General features: G+C 44.2%; 1 protein-coding gene across 4 annotated transcripts in view; it reads left to right on the top strand.

Moving 5' to 3' along the window:
- Positions 1-21,610, top strand: part of LOC147884317 (plant/protein (DUF810)) — a 219,391-nt gene that overhangs the window by 20,230 nt on the left and 177,551 nt on the right. For 3 of the 4 annotated variants that reach the window (XR_015543641.1, XM_087398321.1, XM_087398322.1), the window contains exons 2-3: positions 6,215-6,390; positions 6,505-6,569. Coding sequence is in view for 3 of the 4 variants with exons in the window: in XM_087398321.1 (XP_087254447.1) it covers positions 6,215-6,390; positions 6,505-6,569 (241 nt within the window). In the remaining variant the exon portion in view is untranslated. Of the gene's footprint in view, positions 1-6,198; positions 6,391-6,504; positions 6,570-21,610 lie in introns of all 4 variants that reach the window. The other variant, XM_087398323.1, reaches the window with a different exon arrangement.

Consider the following 21,610-nt stretch of genomic DNA (forward strand, 5'->3'; position numbering starts at 1 on the left):
AGCGTGCCCGCAAGAGAGCAACCTACACCCCCTGTGTTTGCATCACTGTCTCAAGCTTGTCAATGTAGAGGCCAAACAAGGTAGGCGACAAAGGACACCCTTGTTTGACCCCGATGGTGCTCATGATCTCGTTTGTCCACTTGGATCCTCCCCGAACTCTGCCAGAAACTCTCTCGTAAAGTGCCATGATAGCCCAAATGATCTCCTGGTCATAGTCTAAGTCCTGTAGGCGCCGTATGAGGCAGGCTCTCGAAACCGTGTCAAATGCCTTGCGAAAATCCACAAAGCAACAATAAACCCTCTGCTTCCGCGACCTCACCTCCTCGATGATACATTTGAGTGTGAGGATGTGGTCCATGGCTCCATGATCACGCCGGAATCCGGCCTGTCCTGTTGCTCTAAGTCCTCGACACTCTGCAAGTCTGCTAATCTCGGAGTCAAGTACTGATGCATAAATCTTGGGCATGACATGTCCAATCATAATGGTCCTGTAGTTCTAAGGGCTCATGGGATCCCCTGCCTTGTGGATGGGTGAGATAGTGTTAATGGTCCAAGTTTGTGGAAATCCCAAACATACAGCTTCATTAAAAGGCTTTGCTAAGATCGGGGCTAGGAGGTTAATCCCATATGCAATGAACTCAGTGCATAGCCCCTCATGATCCTTGGCTCGGCCATTATGAAGTTTCATTACGGCATCCTTTACCCCCCCTATAGTGAAGAGGGTGCAGGATGTGGGACGAGGCATGTGTGAGAGGTTAGGGATTGGTTGATTTGGGATGTCATAAAGTGTGCATGCATAATTAAACCAGATCTGAGTGTCAGTGAGTGGTGGAGGGGACCGTCCTTCTAGAAATCTCCGCCTGAAGTCCTTAGAGTTGTTACTAAACAAAATGTTCAGTAGCTCCTTCTCGTTTCGACCAACGAAGTCTAGTTTCTTCCTTTGTACCAGTCTACGATATTCACGTAGCGTATCTGGTGCGCTCTTCCTCGGAAGATTGTTCTTGGTTTTGAATCTGAGTTGACGGCGTAAAGCCTTACACTCATCATCGTACCAACTATTACAGGGTACGGTTTCAGGGTGTGGTAGGCGGGCGGAGCGGGTGGTGTGGGGAAAAGCGTGAATGGTAGCCTCGTGTAGTGAGCGGGTGACAAGGGCAGCACGATCCTCTAAAAGGGGTATGAAGTCAATCTAAGCGAGAAGTATGTACAAACGGCCAGAGTAAGAAGGTGAGTGATCCCGATCAAAGCGTATATCGTGGTGGGTGGAGTAAGCACTGAGTGGGGTGGAAGGTGTTGTGTGAAGGGAGGTGGAGATGCTAAAGAAAAGGTATGTATGATCAGCCCCTAGTGGGAGAGGTGCTACAATGAAGTCAGTAATGCGAGATGTGAAGACAGGGGATCCCATGATGTAATCAACAACACTAGAGCCCCCCCATGTGAAAAGCATGTGAAACCACCTGAAGCGGGCCATCTGTCAAGACCATTATAGATAATGAGATTATGTATCGTGCCAAGGTCTAATAGGGCCTGTCCATAAGATGAGAATGGATCTCGCCTATCAGCCGAAACCCGCAATTGATTCACCCGCATCATGCATCAATTGATTCACCGGCATCATGCATTGTAAGCTTCAGCCTTGGCTCCATGGGAGTGGACATAGGCTTGCAATCATTGTAGGATTGATGAATAGAAAGAGAGACAGAGCAAGGTACAAAGAGTCGATAGAGTCTGCCGTCACGTCAACTAGGATAATGAAAAAAAGGAGTACAAGGTACAACTACCTAGACTGAGGACTAAGTGTCCTAGGTGTCACATAGGACTAAGTGTCCTATGTGGCCTAAAAGGCACTAACACTACAAGTGCCTATATTTATGCCTACAAGGCACACACCATGGCCTATAGGGCATCACTAGAACCACCAGGAGATGGCCTACAAAACCCCCTCCATGGGATGGGCTGAAGTATTCTGGAAACGTCCCAGAATACCTGGTATTTTCTGGTCATGGTGGCACATGTTCATCCAAAAGGATATAGCCACCTATGAATGTACAAGGGACGTCAGATCATCTGAAGAGGCTGGAATCTGAAATTCAGCATGTGTATGTGCAGAATTTTTAGAGGATATAACATCTCTACTAAGAAAAAGCTTGCGTGTAGCAAGATTGTAGGGACGATAGCCTTTGCTTTGTGAACTATATCCCACAAAAATGCATTTGAGTGCCTTATCTGACAACTTGTGTCTAAACTCCACCGGCACGTGGGCATATGCAACACAACCAAAAACTCTGAAATGGTCCACTGAAGGCTTTCTCCCATGCCATGCCTCATAGGGAGTGATTGTCTTCAAAGCCTTTGTAGGAGCCCGCTTTAAAATATAGTTGGCACACATGAGGCCTTCTAGCCAAAACCTGTGAGGCAACTTCTTACTTGTGAGCATGCATCTATCCATTTCCATGGCAGTGCGATTCTTCCGCTCAGCTTTGCCATTCTGTTGAGGTGTAAGCCTCATTGTAAGCTGATGCATGATGCCTTTTTCTTTCAAAAATGTCTCAAATTCATGAGGCATATACTCCCCTCCTCGATCTGTTCGAAGTGTCTGCACCTTGAGTCCTGTCTCATTCTCAACCATAGCCACAAAGTGTTTGAAATGCTTAAACACTTCTGATTTTGCCTTGAGACCATAGACCCAAGTGTAGGTGGTAAAGTCATCTATGAATGTAACAAAATAGAGATAACCCCCAAAAGCAGGTGTCCTCACGGGACCGTAGACATCACTGTGAATAAGCTGTAATTTTCGTGTAGCTTTCACTGCACCATCCTTTTTGAAGGGAAGTCTACGCATTTTGCCAAGAATGCAGCCTTCACATGCATGAGGAGGAGGCGACACCAAAGGAGGCAATGCATCAACCATATCATGCTTCTGAAGCGTCATTAAGCTGCCATAACTCATGTGTCCATACTTGGCATGCCATAACTCCGCATTCTGCATCGCAACAGTGGGAGTGTTAACTGATAATGCAAGATGGGATCTTTTTTCATAGAGATCAAGCTGAAAAAGACCCTGATACAAAGTGCTAGACAACATCAAAGCATAGTCATTCTCTTTGTCTCTGACTGCACACTTGTCATCATAAAAAACAACTTGAAATCCTCCTCTATTGAGTGAGGACACTGAAAGCAAATTCTTCTTTATCCCTGACACATAGAGAACATATGAAATTCTGAAATCTGTGCCATGAGTGGATGTGAGAATAATGTCTCCCACTCCACACACTGAATAAGAAGAATTATTCGCACAAGTTACCTTCTTCTTGGTGGGTGAAGAATGCAGAGTTACAAACAGACTTTTCTTGGAAGTGATGTGCTTTGAAGCACCACTGTCAAAATACCAAGTATGAAGTGTCTCATTAACGCTAAAAGAGCATGCATCCTTTGAAGGATCATAACTGCAAGTCAAGAAAGCATATGGGTCATCATGATTAGTGGCTGTAATATTAGAACTGCCCACTGAAAAATCTGAAGTGCAAGATAGAAAGGCATAGTGCTCTTCAACAAAGTTGGCTGCAACATCTCCCCCATCATGAGAATGTGGAACTGATGCATCTGACACAGCCATACCGGAATCCCTTTTCTTCTCTTTGGCTATGCGCTTCTTGCACTCTCCAATATAATGACCTGGCTTCTTGCAATAATGACATATAGGAAGACTGTCCAGAATCAGTTTTATGCTGATGTGTGGGTTGATTGGCATGTGGCTTTTGCTGCCCTTTACCCTTGGGCTTGAACTTGGAGAGCATAGCATGCTCGCCAGCCCGGGTTGCCATATTTTTGCGAGTTTGTTCCTCCTGCAACAGAAGTCCTACCAACTCGTGAAAGGAGAGAGGATTGCTGCCCCCCCTCAATGACAAATTCAGCGAGGTGTGGAAACTGGGATAGGACTCAGGAAGAGAGTTCAGAGTGGTGGTGATTATCTCTGAATCCGGAATGACTTCATCAATATTCAGCAATTGATCCTTGAGGTCCTGAAGCTTTGTGAGGAGAGAATTCATGGAATCTCCCTCCTCCATATGTGTATGGGAAAGTTCTCGCTTCAGAAAGGAAACCTTGGCATCATTTTTTGCTGCAAACATACTCTCTAGTATCTCCCAAGCTGCCATAGATGTCTTGCATGACCGAATATGAGGTATAATGAACCTCTTGACAGAAAGAGAAATTACTGAAAGAGCTTGTGCATCTCTAGAGTCCCATCTTTTCTGCTCTGCTGTGGGAGCTCCTGGAGCGGCTGGTCCAACCACCTGTTCTGCATTGGTACCTCTACCCCTACCTCCAGTTGTAGGAGTGAGAGGTGTAGTCGTTGTATCTGGTCTTGCTTCATCTCCATTGACATAATCCCAAAGATGTTTGCCAACCAAGATATTGCGAACCATGAAACTCCACAAGGAATAGTTGGTGCCATCCAACTTATCCTCTTGTGTGAGAACCCCGAACACTTCATTGGAGTTGTTCTGAGCCATTTTCACTAGATACTCTAAAAAAAATACAGCAGACTGACCAAGTGAAATCCCTTCCTGGGATATAAAATGCACAAGTAAAATCTGCAAAGAGAAATCTGTCCACAGTGACAAATAATGTCACAGCCTGTCAAAGGCTCATAATGCACTTCAATTATTTTGCACATGCTCTCAATCTGCCAAAAAAACACTGGAAAATTTGCCAATGTCTGCAATGTCACTCAAAATGATTCCAAAATTGCCTGCAATAGTCTCAAAATGCTTGTACATTGCCAAATTGCATAAGAATGCCAAAAGCCCCAATTTCTTCAGGGAAATTGCATCCAAAAGAGGGCAAATTGCGTGAAAGCCCCAAAGATGCAAGAAATTACAGTGCAAAACTAAAGCCCCAAATTTTGAGCTGAAATTGAGCCAAATTTCACGCAAATAATATCTCCTGCAAAAAAGCCCCAAACTTGCAATGTGCCTGCAAATGATTCAGAGGTCCCAAGTTGTCTGCAAACAGAGATACCTGCAAAAGACCAATGACCTTTGCAATGCAAAATGCCCCAAATTTTACAGTCAAACAATGTCTCTGGGCAAAACGGCCTTGCAAAGACCACCTGTTTAGAAGTTCTGCAAATGCACCGAATGAAGTACGGACTGCTGCAAATGTACGGAATGCAGTAGATGTACGGAATCTGTACGGTATACGGATACCTGTACGGTGCGCTGACAGCATGTACAGAACAGTACGGCCGAACAGTGTACGGATGGCGGTGCTATTGCATGTACGAATGGCAGGTACGGACTGCACGTGTGGCTGTACAGACAGGCGCAGTTGCACGACAAATGTACAGCGGCTCGAATGTATGGAATGCAGACAGTACGGACGAAAGGTGCAGCTCTACGGCGAATGTATGGTGGCACAGATGTACGGGCTGGCGCAGGTGTACGGGCTGGCATAGGTATTGTATGAACAGCGGCAGCGTGAGCTTCGAAAGCGTGGGCTGTACGGTTGTATGGAATCAGTCCGTACAGATTGTACGAATGGGAGCTGCGAGTAGGGAGCTGGGAGTAGGAAGAGCTTGCGGGCAAGGGGTAGGGAGCTGTTGAGCAGGGAGCTAGGCAGAAAGCTAGGAGCAAGGTCTTGCTGCTCCGATACCAAATGTTAAATAAAGAGAGAATATGAGAGAGCAAAGAGCTGAACGTAAGTTTGCAATAGATGAAGTGAGGAATACAAGAAGAGGGGAAGGTTTTGTCTAAGTGACAAAACCTTATCCTTCACTAACCGTAGTTAGTGAACTAACTGTGGTCAGGGGGCGAGAGAGAGAGAGAGAGAGAGAGAGAGATTAATGAGTTTCTGTGCCCAACAATGCGGTCAACATTTTCTTCATCTAATAGCTAGTTCTCCAATACCTTTCTATTTCAATGGGCTATTGGTTTTTGGATTTACCCTATCAACACACTTATATATACCTTTGTAAGACTAGAATAAGTCCAATCATACAAATTTAGATTTATTGTTGTTCTAAAGACAAAAAATCTACACAGAAAATAAAAGGGAAAATGAAAGAGAAGAAAAAAGAGGTAAACAAAAACTTTTACGAAAAACAAAAGGAAGACATACTTAGCAAGCAAAGCAACACTTATGTTGTCATCAGTGCCCAAGCATAAGCAGCTATATTGGGTTTCTAAAGACCCGCAGAGTCTCTTATTTGTAGGGTTTCTGAGTTGGAGATGCTCCAGCGTTATCGTCGGGATCGACATGAGCTTTTAAGCTTCCTTCTTTCGGCAAGTATATTGAGGAAGGTGGTCATGCCACCTGGAGCTGTATCTCTAGATGACATTGACCTAGATCAAGTGAGCGTGGACTATGTCCTTGACTGTGCAAGAAAAAGTAAGCTGATCTCTTTTTTCTTTGACAAAATAATGCTTTGTTTTCTAAAATTTGGTTCTGTAGGTATATGCTAGATGGATTATGAATATCTTGTGTCTCTATATGCGAGGTCAGATGGAGTGTTGGAATTGTCAGAGGCAATCAAAAGATATTATGATGAGTTTAGCTTGCCGCCTATGGTAAGAGGAAATTTTATGTCTTTGGCCTTTGATTTAATTCGTCATGTACTTTGGGTTTTAAAAAAGGTCCATGGCAGTTCATATTTTAACTTCTCTCTTGGAAGTGTAGAGCAAGTCCTTTCTATTTGACCACTTGTTTTTCAGAAGCCTGAAGAGTGAATACATGCTTAAGAGCTTTTCACAAATGTAAATAAGTATTTATCTAGTACTGAAATTTTCAATGTAAAAATTTGGACTTTAGAACAACAAAATCCTGATTTTGTACAATAGTAAATATTATAGTCTTACAAAGGTATATTTTTCTATCACCTTAGCGGACATGCAAATTCTTTGAATTTTTGTCTAAGTGGTGATTAGCTGTTCAACTATATCGAAATATCTTATGCGGGTGCAGAAGCCCCAATAGCTAAAATTTTTTAAATGTAGAATTTTGGACTTCAGAAGAGCAAAAATCTGAATTGTAGGATTGGATATATTCTAGTCTTACAAAGGTATATTTTTCTGTCACCTCAGCGGACATGCTTATTAGCTGTTCAACTATATTGAAATGTTTTATGCGGGTGCAGGAGCCGCAATGGATAGTTTTTTTTTCAATGTAGAAATTTGGACTTTAGAACAACAAAAATCTGAATTTGTATGATTGGATATATTCTAGTCTTACAAAGGAATATATTTATCTAGTACAGTCCTGTACAAGTTTTAACGTCATGCTGGACCCTAATACAGCTACCTTTGCAATTTGAACAGTTTGCCTTCCCCTGAGCTAATGACCGTGTTTTGCTAACAGGGCAGGCCATTTATTTATAGGATTGTAATTTGGGGTATGTGGATGTGGTAATTGGTCCCACTCCCCTCATCCTCAATGTTAACTTCTTCAACTTTGAGTCGTTTGAGCATATAATTATTCCAATGGGAAGGGGTAGTCGTTTTTCTGATTCTGCAAGGGAGCCTGAGGTAGATGTGTCTTCTTACAATTGTAAAGTATTGCTGCTTCTGGAGTATCTTGTATAGCTCAATGCCTTACTTCTCTTTTCTAACTTTATTGAACTCCCTGCATCTTGGTGATGGATGTTAGCTGTCTCTGCTTTGCAGTTCGATGGCTTGCTTCATGTGAGATTTCATAGGTCCTGCATTGACAGCGAGCTTACAGTATCCAATGCAAAGGAGCGGTCGCTATGCTGCACTTACATTACACACATGTAGATTGTTTTTCAGTCCTCGCTGAAGTGGTTCAAAGGAGCATGGATATGTGCAAAGGCTAGGCATGCTTGTTGCAGATGGGCCCGAATCCAAGAAAGCACATAACAATGTTTTTTGAATTATGCAATTGACTGTTGATCATTCATGTCAAGTATGCATTCTGAGAGCATGCAGATTCCACACAAGCCTCCCCACTACCCAAAAAGAGCCGGCTGGGACTATGGGGAGGGTCTCAAACCCTTCCTTATATCCCAAGATTCCTAATATTATCCCATGCTTATGGGATTTCTCCCTTTTAATCTTCCTCATGTCAACCGTGTATCAAGGGGCTCCAATACCCCTCTAATATATTCTTATTACCAAGGTATCACGAGTGGGGTTTGGACCACACACTAAGGCCCATATTGCCAACACCCCCCCATGGGCCTAACCCCACGAACAAACTTGACCAATCAACAAATTCTGACCACTCACCGGATCAGACTAATATGATGACCACCCACACATATTGGCTGGTCAATTCTCAAATCTTGGATAGATCACAACACGCAGACTGATGCAAGTCATCACTTACCATGCCAGCTGCCACCTTCAGAATTAGCTTGACACCTTTCAAGCGGCCACACGGTTCGTCACACAGTTCGAGCCGCCATCACAGTTTTTTACACAGTTAGTGTCAGCCGCCACCATAATCGCGTAGATGCCACGTGTTCACGCCACACTCCGCAAGCCAGCTGCCTGCTCTGATACCATGTTAGAAATGTTGCCACATGGGACAAGGAGCGCCGAGTACGGGGGGTCCCACTCCCTTGCCTCTTAGCCACACAAGTCTCCCCACTACCCAAAAAGAGCCGGCTGGGATTTTGGGGAGGGTCTCAAACCCTTCTTTATATCCCAAGATTCTTGTAACTATCCCATGCTTATGGGATTTCTCCCTTTTAATCTTTCTTGTGTCAACCGCGCATCAAGGGGACCCAATACCCCTCTAATACATTTTTATTACCAAGGTACCACGAGTGGGGTTTGGACCACACACTAAGGCCCATATTGCCAATAGTGCGACACATGTGGATACGAGTTCAGACAAATGATGCCACCGCACTGCTGATTTCCATTGCAATATGATACTTTTTCATTATACATCATCTATGCGCATGAGGCTACCACGGAGGGCCATAGCACATATGAGACGGTACTTAATGACATCATGGAGTTTTCTAGATAGGGGGGATCCTCCTTCTATGTGACTTCAACACACTCACCGGGAGTAGAGAAGTGGGCCTACTAGACTTTCGATCGGAACCCCTCAGAGTACCTAAGATGAAGCACCATAGGTGATAGGGTATGGACGTCATCTATTGGAGATTAGAGCAGTACATGACTTGATCATATCTAATGGCCTTTAAAGATGGCCGTTATCCAAAGGGTTCATTGTTTCCCACATGGTGGGAAATTAAGTAAAGTGGACTATTTGATGGGGTACCCAGCCTTTGTGTCATAGGGTGGACAATTTTGTAGACCCTTCCCCCCAATTTGGCATTGACCATTCCTCCCTGGCATTCGTTATTTGGACTGCTACACCAGACACAAGCTCTGATCCCCTTGTCTCGACCTATGTTCAAATACACTTTGACCACATTTTTCCTTCTTTTCCACCACATGTCATGTAGGAGGCTAAAAAAACATGCATCGGGGTGTCTCATTCAAACATGTAAGTATGTGATGGACACCGTACTTTGTAGGGTCTCAATATTATCCACTTTAATTCCCATGAAAAGTATGGTGCCCATTAGATCTTATTTTCATTGTCAAGGATGCATTTTTTCTCGTTTTCCATCCACATGTCATGCATGATCGTAAAAAAACACGCATCTAGATATCTCATTTGAGGCTCCAATGAGGCACCTCAATGCGTGTTTTTGACACTAGTAGAATCTACATCTGGGTGATCTATTCAGCTTTTTCAGACATAACAGGAAGGATTTTGACACAATTCCCTGATCTCGTATGATAAGGACACTTTAGGGAAAGTCTACAATGGAAGCATATACTTTCTAAGATCTCGATCTGGCCTCCTCGAGAATGGCCCATAGCATGAAGTTGTGGTCTAGAGTAGAGTGCTTCGGAATCTAGCATGTCTCAAAGCCCACTATCCCTATGCCTCTATGAGGGTGCTAATCTCTCTCTCTCTCTAGTACAGACCGTAAATCTTCGCTAGTGTGTGTCCAATCATGAGAGTGCAATAGTTCCAAGTATTTATGGGATCCCTTGTTTTTTGTATTGGTACTATGGTGGCGGTATTCCAAGTAGGGGGAAAGCCATAGCATACATGGTTGAACATCTATGCTAATATCAAGACCAGACCTCTTGTCCATGTGCAGAGTCCTCATGGTCCTAGACTCTCCTGTTATGGAATCGGCCTAATGCAGCCCATGCATTCCTTGTGGTAAATAAAGTCGATGTGGTGGCCCTGCACAAGGACAAAACAGATGGTGCACGAACTAGGACATCATAGCATGGTATGTGTGCCAGATTGGGGTGGATGGCTTCCCCCGAGATAGAGGCTCCCATGCAATAGTGGAGAAAGGAACGAATCACATCATTCAACCTACGTGAGAGAAATCCTGCCTCTTACGACGTGAAATATGGTCCTGACATCCGTTGTGCCTCAGACTTCATCAAATGCCCCAAAGCTTGCTCGCGTATGAGATGGGCTGTCATTTCTAGGCACTTAGCATCGAACCATCAGTTTTGGGGCATGTTTTCGACTAGAGGCGTGTTGTGGATCGAGTCGTGCATGGGGATGATTTGATAGCAGAATCTTGAACCACTAATACAAGAGTGTCTGAGGCATTAGGCAAGGTCTGCATCATCTGCAAGGGAAGCCGCTAGCTCATGAGCCAGATGCTCGCATAGATCACATCAAGGGCAACTTTTTCTTGATTTTCACCACCTGACATGCAAGAGTCATGATCTCGGGTTGATGATAATGTTCAACCTAACCACTCTTAGAGACCTCACTAAATAGGCTGAAATAGCTGAAAGGAAGTTGAATACACATAAACCCTTAAATAAGGGGGGAAAGGCTATTGTATTGAATGTAAACAGCCAATCACGTCTTGGATGGGCGCCATTTCCTTCCATGACTGAGGAACAAAAGAAAAGGCCGATCAAGGAAGGTAATGTGAAAAGGCAGCGGTGCGGAGCAACAACGGAGAGAAAACAATAAACACTCACAAGAGAAAACGAGAGAACAAGAGAGACTGGCATAGGATCTCGGGAAAAATCTCCTCAACTACTGGAGAAAAGCCCTCCACTGGTGACTGCCCAATTGTGCACTGAGATGATGAAATGGGGTCGAGAGGAGCCCTATATATAGGACCCCCCCTGCCCTAAATTGGCCGACCCATGGAGGGCTAGGCCGACTGGCTGGTTGGAGGTAATGTAGGGGGTTGAGGGCCCAACTAGCCCCCTAAGTGAGGCTCCACGTAAGTGCCATGTAGGCAGCCTGGTGGCAGCTCTAATCAAGGCCATTGTAGGCCATCTCCTGGTGGTTCTAGTGATGCCCTATAGGCCATGGTATGTGTCTTGTAGGCATAATTATAGGCACTTGTAGTGTTAGTGTCTTTTAGGCCACATAGGACACTTAGTCCTAGGTCTAGGTACAAATACCTTGTACTCTCTATTTTCATTATCCTAGTTGACGTGACAGTAGACTCTATCGACTCTTTGTACCTTGCTTTCTCTCTCTTTCTATTCATCGATCCTATAGTGGTATCAGAGCCACGCTTGACTCGTCTTCTTGCCCCCGGACTCCCTCCACCCCCTTCCGTACACTCCGTACGACTGTACGGACGATTGTACTCAAAGCCTGCATACAGGTCCGTACTGCGCCGTACACCTTCCATACAAGCGTACGGAAGGTATTGTACCCAATCCGTACTTGCCACGTCGTACCCGCACGTGTGAGCGCACATGTGTTCCGTACAACGTATCTGAGTAGCCGTTCAATGTACATGAGCAGACATACAGATTTGAAACTACATTGTCATACATCTTTCGTACAGGCGTACGGAAGGCCTTGTAATTGGTTCGTACACTATCCGTGCTTTGTACCTGTACCGTACATTGGATTCGCGTACATGTATCCGTACTGATGTCGTACATCTTTCGTACACTGTACAGTGTAGTACATGTCTCCGTACAACCGTACACCTTGCATCCGTACAACTGCACATTGGATTTCGTACCTTCGTCGTACATTTCGTACAGCCAGCGTACTCTGCATCCGTACAATTATACAGCTCACCGTACGTTGTACCTGCATTGTATTTGCTCCGGGATTTGTTACAGCCTTTGCACGTGTGAAATCATTTGCAGAGTATTCTCAAAATTTGTGGCTTTTGAGGGCTTTTGCTCTCCTTATCTTCCTTCTACTGTTTGAAATCTTCTCAAGCCATTTCAACAGCTTGGGAAGCCTACATTTTGAGGTTGATACTTTGGGACAGGTGCACTTTTGCAGTCATTTTGTGGACACAAGTCCTAATTTTGCAGTTGCAAGCCTTGAGGCCCTTTTTTTTTGGGGGGGGATTTTGTCTGCGATTTCTCTTTTGATTGCTATACATTGGGACAAATTGGAGAACATTGAGTCACATTTGCAGGACATTGAGTCAGATTTTCAGACATTGAGTCTTTTCTGCAAGACATTGAGTTAGATTTTCAGACATTGAGTCTTTTCTGCAAGACATTGAGTGAGATTCGCATACATAGGGCCATAGTACCTGGAAGATAACTTTGCATAAACTTTCTGTTTGCCTTTAAACTTGCGGAGCCTAGCTGTGTCGAACTTCAAAAGTACCCAATCCCCTTGCTTGAGATTTAACTGTGTCCTATGCTTATCTGCAGCTCTTTTATGTTTCTCGAGACCATTTAATTGCTGTCCGGACTTGGCTGAAAGCTGTCTGGAGGTCTCTCACAAACTGATCAGCTGCAAATATTTCATCTTTGGTCTTTAGGATAGGTGGCAGAATCACCTTCCCATAGATGACCTCAAAGGGGGCTTTCCGTGTAGAGCTGTGAATTGTATTATTGTAAGCCAACTCTACCAATGGTAGGTACTTTTCCCAGTCTGAACCTTGGTCACCCACGTAGCATTTCAGCATATCTAATGCTGTAGAATTTGCTACTTCACTTTGACCATCTGTCTGGGGATGGAAAGAAGAAGAAAAATTCAGATTCGTCCCCATATTATCAAATAAAGCTCTCCAGAATAGACTGGTCATTCTGGGATCTTGATCACTGACAATGGACTTAGGCATACCATGGTGCTTAAAGATCTGTGCCATTAAAAGCTTAGCCATATGATCTGTCTTACGAACTGGAATGAAATGAGGTTGCTTGCTGAATCTATCAATGATAGCCCAAATCCCATCATTCCCTGGCTTTGATCTTGGCAAATAAAAAATGAAGTCCATTCCGATACTTTCCGACGGTGCCTGAGGCATGGGAAGAGGCATAAGTAAGCCAAGTGCCTTCCGTCTATCATATCTCACTTTCTGACAGGTAAGGCATTCTGTGACAAACTGATGTATAGGCAGTCATCTTTCATTAGATACCCATCTTTCAGGGAATAGTGACTGGTGGACCGCCCCTCTTGTACTTGCTGTAAAATCTCACCAAAATCTGCATCTTTAGCATATTGCTCCCTCATGTCTTCCAGGTCTTGATGATAAGCAATAGTCACATTGTTGACCTGGGGTCTTCGGGACAAGGCATTTGCCACTCTGTTCCGAACTCCTAGAGTATGGACCATCTAAAAATGGTACATTGATAGCATATTTACCCATTTCATATGCTTCTTGGAGGGTTTTGTCTGAGTCAGAAAGTATCTCAGACTTTGGTGATCTGTTTTAATTGTAAAGTCTGCACCCAGAAGATAATGCTTCCATGTATGGATGGCATGGATTACAGCTAGCAACTCTATCACATAGCTCTCCAGAATAGACTGGTCATTCAGGGATCTCGATCACTGACAATGGACTTAGGCATACCATGGTGCTTAAAGATCTGTGCCATGAAAAGCTTAGCCATATGATCTGCCTTTATGATCTTACGAACTGGAATGAAATGAGCTTGCTTGCTGAATCTCTCAATGATAGTCCAAATCCCATCATTCCCTGGCTTTGATCTTGGCAAATAAAAAATGAAGTCCATTGCAATACTTTCCCACGGTGCCTGAGGCACGGGAAGAGGCATAAGTAGGCCAGGTGCCTTCCGTCTATCATATCTCACTTTCTGATAGGTAAGGCATTCTATGACAAACTGATGTATATCCTTTTGCATCCCTGGCCAAAATAAATACCTCTCTAGTGCTTTGAGTTGTTGCTGTAATTCCTCTATGCCCAGCATAAGGAGGTGCATAGCATTCCTCCAAAATCTTTTTCTTCATCTCGGTGATGCATAGGCAGTCATCTTTCATTAGATACCCATCTTTCAGGGAATAGTGACTGGTGGACTGCCCCTCTTGTACTTGCTGTAAAATCTCACCAAAATCTGCATCATTAGCATATTGCTCCCTCATGTCTTCCAGGTCCTGATGATAAGCAATAGTCACGTTGTTGACCTGGGGTCTTCGGGACAAGGCATTTGCCACTCTGTTCCGAACTCCTAGAGTATGGACAATCTGAAAATGGTACAACATGTTTGCCCATTTCATATGCTTCTCGGAAAGCTTTGTCTAAGTCAAAAAGTATCTCAGGCTTTGGTGATCTGTTTTAACTGTAAAATCTGCACCCAAAAGATAATGCTTCAATGTATGGATGGGATAAATTACAGCCAATAACTCTTTCTCATAGATTCCAAGATATCTCTCTGCATCCCAGAGTCTCTTGCTCTCATAAGCCACTACATGACCATTCTGATGCAATGCAGCCCCAACACATTCCCCACAAGCATCACAATCCTCATCAAATGACTGATACAAATATGGAATGCTGTCTTTTGTGGAATTCCCCATTTGAAAGCTGCATTTTCCTTAGTAAGATGGTGGAGTGGAGCGGAGTGACTATATCCGCAAAATGCTTGATAAATCTTCTGTACTAAGAACACAGGCCTAGGAAACTTCGAACTTCATGCACAATTTTCAGCTCTGGCCATTCCTGAATGGCGCGGATCTTTGCTGGATCCATCCGTATCCCATCTTTGGATATTATATGCCCCAAGTAATGGATCTCTTCTAGAAAGAATTCACTTTTCTTGCTGTTTGCATAGAGCTGATGATTTCTCAGCTGTGGAAACACTATAGCAAGATGTTCCTTGTGCTCTTCTTCGGACTTAGAAAAGATAATTATGTCATCGAAGAAGGTACAAGTGAACTGTCTGTAGGGCCGGAAGATACGATTCATCATCCTATTGAAAGTAGCTGGGGCATTTTTCAATCCAAAAGGCATCACCATATACTCTTATAACCCAAAAGTAGTGCGGAACGTTGTCTCATGCACATCTTGAGGCTGTATCCTCACTTGGTGGCAGCGACTCTTTAAGTCTATCCTGCTGAAAACAGAGGATGCATAATTGCCTTGCTGCAATTTTCCATTCATAATGTCATTCTGCTTTTTGTAGCTGTCTTTAGCCATTGTGGGAAGATAGGACAACTCTATGTCTCTTGCTGACAACCGCTCCCGAACATAATGATAATGAACTTCAATATGCTTGGTACGCGCATGAAACACTGGGTTACGCGCAATGGCCAAAGCACTCTGGCTGTCAGTGTAGACAATAGTGGAGGATGTTTGGCGAATACCAAGATTTGTAACTGTCGAAGCCAAACACAGTCCAATGTAGCGGTGAAAGCTGCCTTGTACTCAGCCTCATAGCTAGATGTGGCAACTGTTGGTTGCTTCTTGCTGAGCCAAGAGATACATGAATTGCCAAGCAAAAAACGATTGCCAGTATGTGACACTCTGGTGTCGGAACATCGTCACTATCCGTGTAAGCATGCATGGTAAGTGAACCCTGATCACCATAGAAGAGGGCTAAATCCTGAGTGCCTTTGAGATATTTAAAGACTCTCTTCACTGCCTGCCAATGCTGTGAACTGGGCATGTGCATGAATCTGCTGAGCTGAGATACTGCATACTGTAAGTCAGGTCTGGTGTGACATAAATAAATAAGGCATCCAACAGCCTGCTGATAAAGAGTGATATACATGGTGGGCTCCCATCATGAGCTGAGAACTCCAAATAAATCTTGATTGTTCCCAGCCATAGCAAATGTGATGGCCTGAAAGAGACCTGAAAACCCAAAAGCCTCAAGGCTATCACTGCAAAAAGCTAGCTGTCCAAAAATGACAGCAAATATATGCAAATTTCTGACCCAAATGTGACTGTGGCAAGCAATGTTCACTGCAAAGACAGCAAATCTGGCAAAAGCCCCAAATTTATTGAGGGCAAGTAGGCCAAAAAGGGGGCAAATGCAAAAAAGCCCCAAATTTTGCTGAAATTTTTGCAAATGTGACCCAATGTATGCAAATCTGACCCAATGTATAGCCTCAAGGCTTTAAACTGCAAACTGTCCCAAACGCAAGTTGAAATTGAGCTCCCAACACAAAAGCCCCAAATTTTGAGAATGCCTTGCAAAAGACTTCACATGTGCCAAGCTTTTACGGTACTCTTGGGACAAGTACCACTGTACGGATAGTACTGAGCGCATTACGAAATCCAATATACGACACAGGTACAATGTACGGAGTAGATACGTCTGTTGTACGGAAGCCTGGTGTACAGAATAACATGTACGGCCGTACGGATGTAGGTACGTTCCCACGTGGTTGTACGGCGACGGAAGTACGGAATGCAGTACGAAGTAGTTACAAGACCTTCCGTACGTCTCTACAAAAGATGTATGGCATACGGCGTAGGTACGGAGAGCAGTACGAAATGGGTACGGTGCCTGTTGTATGGCTGTACGGTGATGCAGATCCTGTGTGTAGGCTGTACAGTGTAGGTATGTAGTACGGAGCGGAGCACTATGGAATCGTACGGTTGTACGGCGCAGGTACATTGAGGCTGTACTGTACGACTGTACAGATGAAGGGGTAGTGAAGCTGAAGGGAGCTGATACAAGTCCGGGTGCAGGAGACGAATCTAAAACGTTGCTCTGATACCACTGTAATAAGAAAGACCGATAGGCTTCTGGTCAAAGGGAGCCCAAGCCAAAGATGACTCCAGATAAGAAGGCTAAAGCGGACATTACAAGAGGCTATCTACAACCTAACGGACAGATGTCACCACAATGTAAATATTCTAAGTCAAAGTACAGTTGACCATTTGTCTTATCATAAGTAAAGAGATTTCATTTGTGTTAATTATGGTCAAAGAGTTCTTTCAATGGTCAAAGAGTTCTTTTAATGGTCAAAGAATTGACTACGGTCAAAGATACTTGACTCTGATCAAGTAAGCCTGATTTCGATCGGGGAGACTTGGTTTATTACCAAGAGGGTTAACTGCGGTTAATCAGAGAACCACAGAACTGACTGCGGTCAGAAAGTGTTGACTTCGATCAACGAGACTTGACATGCACCAAGAGGGTTAACTACAGTTAACCAAGTTGTGCCAACTTTGGTTGAAGAGATGTGCCAGCTTCGGTTGGAGAGACTTGGCCATAATTAAGGCGCCACGACCATTGGTCAAAGCCCCTTAATTACGACCAAGAGGGCTGAGTTGGGTCAACCAAGAATTGTGTTCTATGTTTTGTCCACATGTTTGTTCATTGGGGACACCCACCTGTGACTAGAATTAGTCCACAGTCTATTATTTGCATGCAAAGCGCTAACATTTAATGGGTGCCATGGTGGTGCGCTTAAATTAATTGTTGCAGGTAGTATGAGGGGCTAAAGACCCAAGCAATTTGGAGCGTATCGAGTATTTCAGAGGCCACCAGTGTGACCAAGTGCTACGAAGATCCCAGAAATAGCCCATAGAGGCATGTAATAGGATTTAGTCAAGATTTATGAAAAGTGGCATGTTGCCATTTTGGAATGAGCTTGAAGCTCTCGTAAAATGGTGCATGGTGGATAGCTAAAACAGCCAACTATGTAGCCCCCAGGAAATGGAAGGACTTCAAGAAAGCAACATTCTATGAACAGTTTATTCCCAAACAATTTCGGGAGAGCATTCATATGGAAGCACAAGATACAGTTGAGTCTTACAATCAGAAATTTTGGGACGCATACTCACAAGTTTCGCCTTTCAAGAACATTTCTGACAAGATTGAACTCAGGAAGTACCGGGCAGGACTCACTCCATAGATACGCGCCCACGTGAACACTAAAGATATTAAAGAAATATCAGATATCATGCATTCAGCCAATGCGGCTAGTCTCATGTACATGCAGGATCCTACTAGTGTGCCTTCACTACAGGCAGGGTTACCGGGGAATAAAAAGCCAGCGACCCCCAAGTTTGAAACAAGAGAGTTTCCCAAGGCTCAGAAGAGGGGATTTCAGCCTCAGAAGCCGAGGGGAAACCAGGTACAAAAGCCCTATAAGGGAAGACCACACTTTACCCCTGAATAGATTGAAACTTTCAGGAAAGAGGATAAATGCTTCAAATGCGGCAAAGAGGGCCATGTGGCTGCCCAGTGCCGAAAAATGTAGGCCATCTTCTGGTGGTTCTAGTGATGCCCTATAGGCCATGGTATGTGCCTTGTAGGCATAAATATAAGCACTTGTAGAGTTAGTGCCTTTTAGGCCCCATAGGACTATAGGACACTTAGTCCTATGTGACACCTAGGAGACTTAGTCCTAGGTCTAGGTACTTGTACCTTGTACTTCTCTTTTTTCTATTATCAAAGTTTGACGTGATGGCTAAGACGTGTGCGACACTTTGCTACCTACACTCTCTCTCTCTCAAGCGATCCGGTACTGGTTGTCCTTATTTGATCCTTACTTGTTGTGTTGTTTGAATGTTGCGGGGCTTTGAAATCCTTTTGGACCTGCTTGGGCTTCCCTCGTTCAACATCATTTCTTGATTATGGGTAAGAGTCAACGCTCGCTAATAATCGGACGGATCGAAGTTTTGGATGGTAAAACGAATGTTAGTGTCCAATGCTCAAATGAATTGCTTCATCTTATCGCTCTCAGACACACCCAATTGCTGCGCCAGAGTGATGGCCTTGTTACCGTAAGTCAAGACATGCAAACTATTTTGGGAGAGGCGAGAAAACTCATCGTCCAAGTTAAGCATACACTGCGGCAGGAGAAAACGGGCTTTGAGATCGGTAACAAATGTTACCTAAATGAAATTCGTCTTAAAAGTTGTTTGGTTCGTATGCTTACTAGCTCAATTTTGCCACTAGATAATCGCCTCACTGATAAGATGAGGGGCTGCTAGGTGGACTTTGTCTTGCTCATCTTGAATCCGTGCTAACAGAAAATGAGCTACGAACTGATGAGTGAACTGAAGAATAGCGGAATGGTCCACATCATACTTAACAAACAAAATTTGGTGTGGACCCGATGAGTGGTGTTACCTTTGTCGATGACGAAGCCGTGGCGGTGATTGTTGCCGCGCTTAAATTTGCGTGCATAGTGGCTAACATTTGTTTGTGTTGGAGAAGCATCGCCTCTCGGTCTAGCTTTTGTTGCCTCTCTACTCGGGCGAGCTCTGCGCATCGGAGTGCTTTCTCATTCTTGCGTTCCTCATGCATCACTAAGAGCATTTTTTCAAAATTTGTAGTTTCTATTTCTTCCAGTGGCTTTTCTACTTCTTTTTTCTCCAGACGTTGTTTTGTCTGGTCTAGCTGTCTTCTGCTTTCTTCTAGTTGGGATGAATGTTTTTCGAGTTCCCGTAGGAGGACCTGATTCTGCTCCAGAAGATTTGCCATCATTTCTTGAGCACTTGGCGGAAGCGTTCTGGTTGTCTTTCTCCTCTTCATAGTCTTGAAATTTGATGTATTTTCCCGAACTTTCCATGGTGCTTGATTGTGTGTCCTTTCCGGATCTCAACGCAACCATACACTCGCGGTAGTCAAGCTAGATATAGATCGAAGCTTTGATACAAATGTAACATGCAATGGTAATATGATCGTGTAATCACAACAAGACCTTCTTAAAACCTTCAGCAAGGAATTAGCGTTTATAGCATTATATTAGTGGAATGCATGTATAGAAAGAAGAATCCTGGGAGATTTGAAAGCTTTATATAGCTTCCAAAACAAGTGCAGAAAGGCACACTTATGGAAGTGGGAAATGAGAAAGTTTTTGTATACCATGCTCGTATAAACAGTGGTCCTTTACGGGTGTCCAGCTTGGGCACCTGGGCTCTCTAGGGCCTTGTCACGAGGACGTGAAAAGTGATGTAAAGTATCTTCGTAACTCAACCTACGCTTAACCCAAGGTTAACCATGGTTAAGTGTGGTAATGGTTTGGCCATGAGGGACTGGCTAGAGGAAGTGCACACTTCCTAGAAGTTCCTAAGGGCAAAGTCTAGGTGTACCACTAGGTCCTAGGGGCAAGGCAAAGGCTTTAAAAGAGGGGTCTAAAAGTTGGGCCCAAGGACAACCAACGTTGTCCTTGGTATGGGGGTTAGGACTTTAATGAAGGGGCAAATGGCAAGGAGGAGGTGCCATTTGTCAAGCATGTGTATGCATGCCCTTTCCCCACCTTCCATCTCTCTCCCCTCACTCTCCCAGAGGTGTAGGACATTTTTCAGTTGTTCTTGTGCAGTTTTTGGAGCTGTTCTGGACCTGTTTTGGACCAGTGCAGGCTGCAGGAGGAACTTTCCCTGTTGCTTTTGGCACCTTCTCTTAGGAGAACTCAGGCACAGATCCCGAGGCAATCATTTTGGGGCAGATCTGTGAACCATCTTCCCTCTACAGCTCTTTCTTGTTCACCCTCCGCTCTCTACCTTCATTTCTCTCTTCTCCTGATTGCTGGAAGACACCTGCACCTTGCGGGGAGCTTGGATAGAGGATAGGTGCGAGGAAGGAGCTCGCCCCTCTGCCACAGTCAGTAGGATTTGGTTCTAGGTTTGGTTTTTCCTTGTTCTTTCTTGCTTTGCAGCTTTTTGCAGTGCTTGCGTCTTGTGTGCAGTCCTTTCAAGACTCCAACAGGTTCTAAGAAGCACCCAAAGGCAAGGGTGATCTTGTGGAAGGCCTAAGGACAGTGTGGATGCATGTGATAGCCTTGAGGCTGCCTTGAGCTCAGTTTGCCAATAGTTTGGATGCCTGAATGCCTCTAAGTTGTGTCAGATCAGAAATGAATGCCTGAATATGCCTTGCCAGTGGGAATTCTAGTGGTGCACTGGGATTAGATGCCTTGAAGACAAGTAGAGGATTTGCAGAGAGGAACAGTGCAAGGTTGAACCCTTGTTGTATGTACCAATTTCATTCCTAAAGAAATAAATAAATACCGGAAGGGGTGCCAGTGTTTAGGGCCAGTGTGGTGTCTTGTACTTGGTTCCATTGAGCAGGGGCACTCTAGCCTCCATCCAATTATTTCTCAAGTTGTTTCTAAGTGGTATTGTTTAAAGTTAAGTGGTTGGAAATGATGCAATGTGGCTGTGAGTAATGAAAATGCAATGCAAGTTATGGTCTACAGCCCTTTAGGAAACTGAAGTCCGGTTTCAGTCTAGCATAGATTGGCTGAACCGATTCAGCTTGCGGTGATGCAAGTCTGAAAGGATATCGAGTACCGGGATCTATGTTCCTAGGATCCATTCTTGCCATGTGTGTGTGGTTCAAGTTATTGGAGGCGAGTGAACTAGTAGATTTCACTCAGAGTGGTGTAGTCCACTTAGTTGTTGTGCTATGAGCCGCCTTCGGTTGTAGCTCCTTCAGGCTCA

The sequence above is a fragment of the Dipteris shenzhenensis genome, chromosome 27, assembly GCF_047967505.1.
Source record: "Dipteris shenzhenensis isolate YYH24624 ecotype China chromosome 27, Dip_SZ_1.0, whole genome shotgun sequence".
Taxonomy (NCBI): domain Eukaryota; kingdom Viridiplantae; phylum Streptophyta; class Polypodiopsida; order Gleicheniales; family Dipteridaceae; genus Dipteris; species Dipteris shenzhenensis.